Source organism: Halyomorpha halys, unplaced genomic scaffold, assembly GCF_000696795.3.
Source record: "Halyomorpha halys isolate HHAL.00 unplaced genomic scaffold, Hhal_1.1 Scaffold38.1, whole genome shotgun sequence".
Taxonomy (NCBI): domain Eukaryota; kingdom Metazoa; phylum Arthropoda; class Insecta; order Hemiptera; family Pentatomidae; genus Halyomorpha; species Halyomorpha halys.
This window is the reverse complement of record NW_027110526.1, coordinates 618,829-620,863: the sequence shown is the minus strand read 5'-3', so window position 1 is coordinate 620,863 and position 2,035 is coordinate 618,829. Positions and strand designations below refer to the sequence as shown.

At 34.1% G+C, this 2,035-nt stretch overlaps 1 protein-coding gene across 1 annotated transcript in view; it reads left to right on the top strand.

Annotated features, from left to right (window-relative positions):
* The window catches only part of LOC106687392 (facilitated trehalose transporter Tret1), a 15,871-nt gene extending 14,693 nt beyond the window's left edge, over positions 1-1,178 (top strand). Inside the window, exon 4 of the mRNA XM_014431262.1 lies at positions 303-1,178. Within this exon, the coding sequence (XP_014286748.1) occupies positions 303-830 (528 nt within the window). The 3' untranslated portion in view covers positions 831-1,178. The remainder of the gene's footprint in view (positions 1-302) is intronic.
* Positions 1,179-2,035: the final 857 nt, after the last annotated feature.

The window sequence follows — 2,035 nt, the reverse complement described above, 5'->3', positions numbered from 1 at the left end:
ATTACGGTAATACGGTATACTACTCAAGCACTTGTTTTATTGCAAAATATGATATAAAAGGAAAGAAAATAAATTAATAAAACTTCCTTTAGTTCAATGTATCTTCTAGAATGGTTCAGTTCGCCAGTTAGCAGAACTGTGCAGACTTTCATGAAGTAAATGAGCAGAGCTATCTTAAATGTATCGTATGTTGCCTTGTATATTACAAAAGTGAACTCAGAACAAAAACTGCAAGTTAAAATTCCTCCTCTCTGGTGTTGTCGAAAATTCAAGAGTTTGATGTTTTTTGTTATTGTTTGCAGGTCCTCTGCTGTGCCGCCACGCTAAATGGATTATCAGCTCTGTGTGTGTACGCAGTTGAGTTCATGGGTCAGTGGGTGGCCGTAGTGATGAGTATAGTCTTCATCGTGTCTTCCTTCTTCGCTTCATTTCTTACCGATCCTATTGGACGGAGGCCACTCCTAGTGTCTTCACTCATCGGCGCAGCTGTCTGTACCTCAGTCCTCGCTGCCTACTTTATATGTTATGAGAAGATCCTCCTCTATATCGGATTGTTCGGGTTCTGTTTCATAATCTCAGTCGGTCTCAACCCCTGCTTGATGACTATCCCTTCCGAACTGTTCCCAACCAGCCTGCGGGCCTTCGCCAATGGACTCTCTCAGTTATCAGCTAACGTTTGTGGCTTCCTCTGTATAAAGCTCTTCGTCAACATCAACGAAACTCTTGGAATTCAGTACAACTTCTTTTTCTACACTGTCATCTGTCTCATCGGTGCTGTGGTGAGTTATCTTCTTCCAGAGACGGCCAAATCAGTAATGATCGTGTCTTAAATATCAACTTTAAACAGTCAAATTGAATCCTTATTTTAATAATAAGATTTCATCAAGTATTTAAAAGTAGATGAAAACTTATGTTTAAATGCGATTTTTGACTTGGTTTAAATATTTTAAGATTTAATTGGGTGCAAATAATTATAGAAGTGAGCAATAAAATGAATATTACTGAACAAAAAATCCCAACCCTCTCCCATTACAACACAAAATCAATATTAAGACAGCACTAGCTAACAAGTAATAGTTAAGGTTTATCAATTAATTTGCTGTACCCAGAAGATCTATTGTCTTCCAAAGTTGTAACACTCGTTCCAGAAAATGTTCAATAAATGTGTTATTACTTTACTTTCCTAATTATTGTTGTTTTTCCTCCTCTTTTAACCATAAACTAAAATATGGTAAAATTGAATCTCACAAACTTTGATATAGACATATCACAAGTTTTATGTAAATGGGTGAATCCCACAATTTTAAGAAGAGTTTATTTTGTATTCGGTTGTACTTTACCGGTTGTCAATATGTTTTTGGATGAAAAAAAAATACCAGCAATACGTTCACATTTTTGGAATCAAAGTACATTGATGATTATGTTTCGCATTGTTAAACTTTTTTTAAATTTATTTATTAAAGAATAAACATACAAACTGGCAAAATTAAGGGAAACAGGTATTAGTACTCTAAGTGTTCGTTCGTTCATCAAAGATTTTTTGATGAATAATAATGAATAAAATCACTTTTATCTATTCTTAATTGACTAAAATAGTAAATTAGGTTTTTTATTATTATATATATTTCAATTTTTTTTTCATGTTAATTGAGTCGGCAAGAAACCTAGGATAAAAGTCCTTTTTTGTCAACTAATTGTGCCTTAAGAAAAATATGTAAGACAAAATAATGTAAAGGTCTATAATAAATAGAGTAGAGAGATAAGAATAGTAAAGAGATGGCAATGTAAGAAAGTAAAATAACATAATAATCTTAACACACATTTACATCTATACACAATATTTACAGTTAGCCTTGTCAACTCCGAACTATGCTTTGTTCATTTAGAAGGCGAAACAGGACTCCAAGAGATCCCAGCACTACTCTCCCAGTATTTTGATCGGTATTGAAATCGGTGGAGAGTGTAGAACTCGAGTGAAGAAAGCTTAACAGAACTCCTGTAGCATAATTACAAAGGTCTCGAAGTCACCACCCTT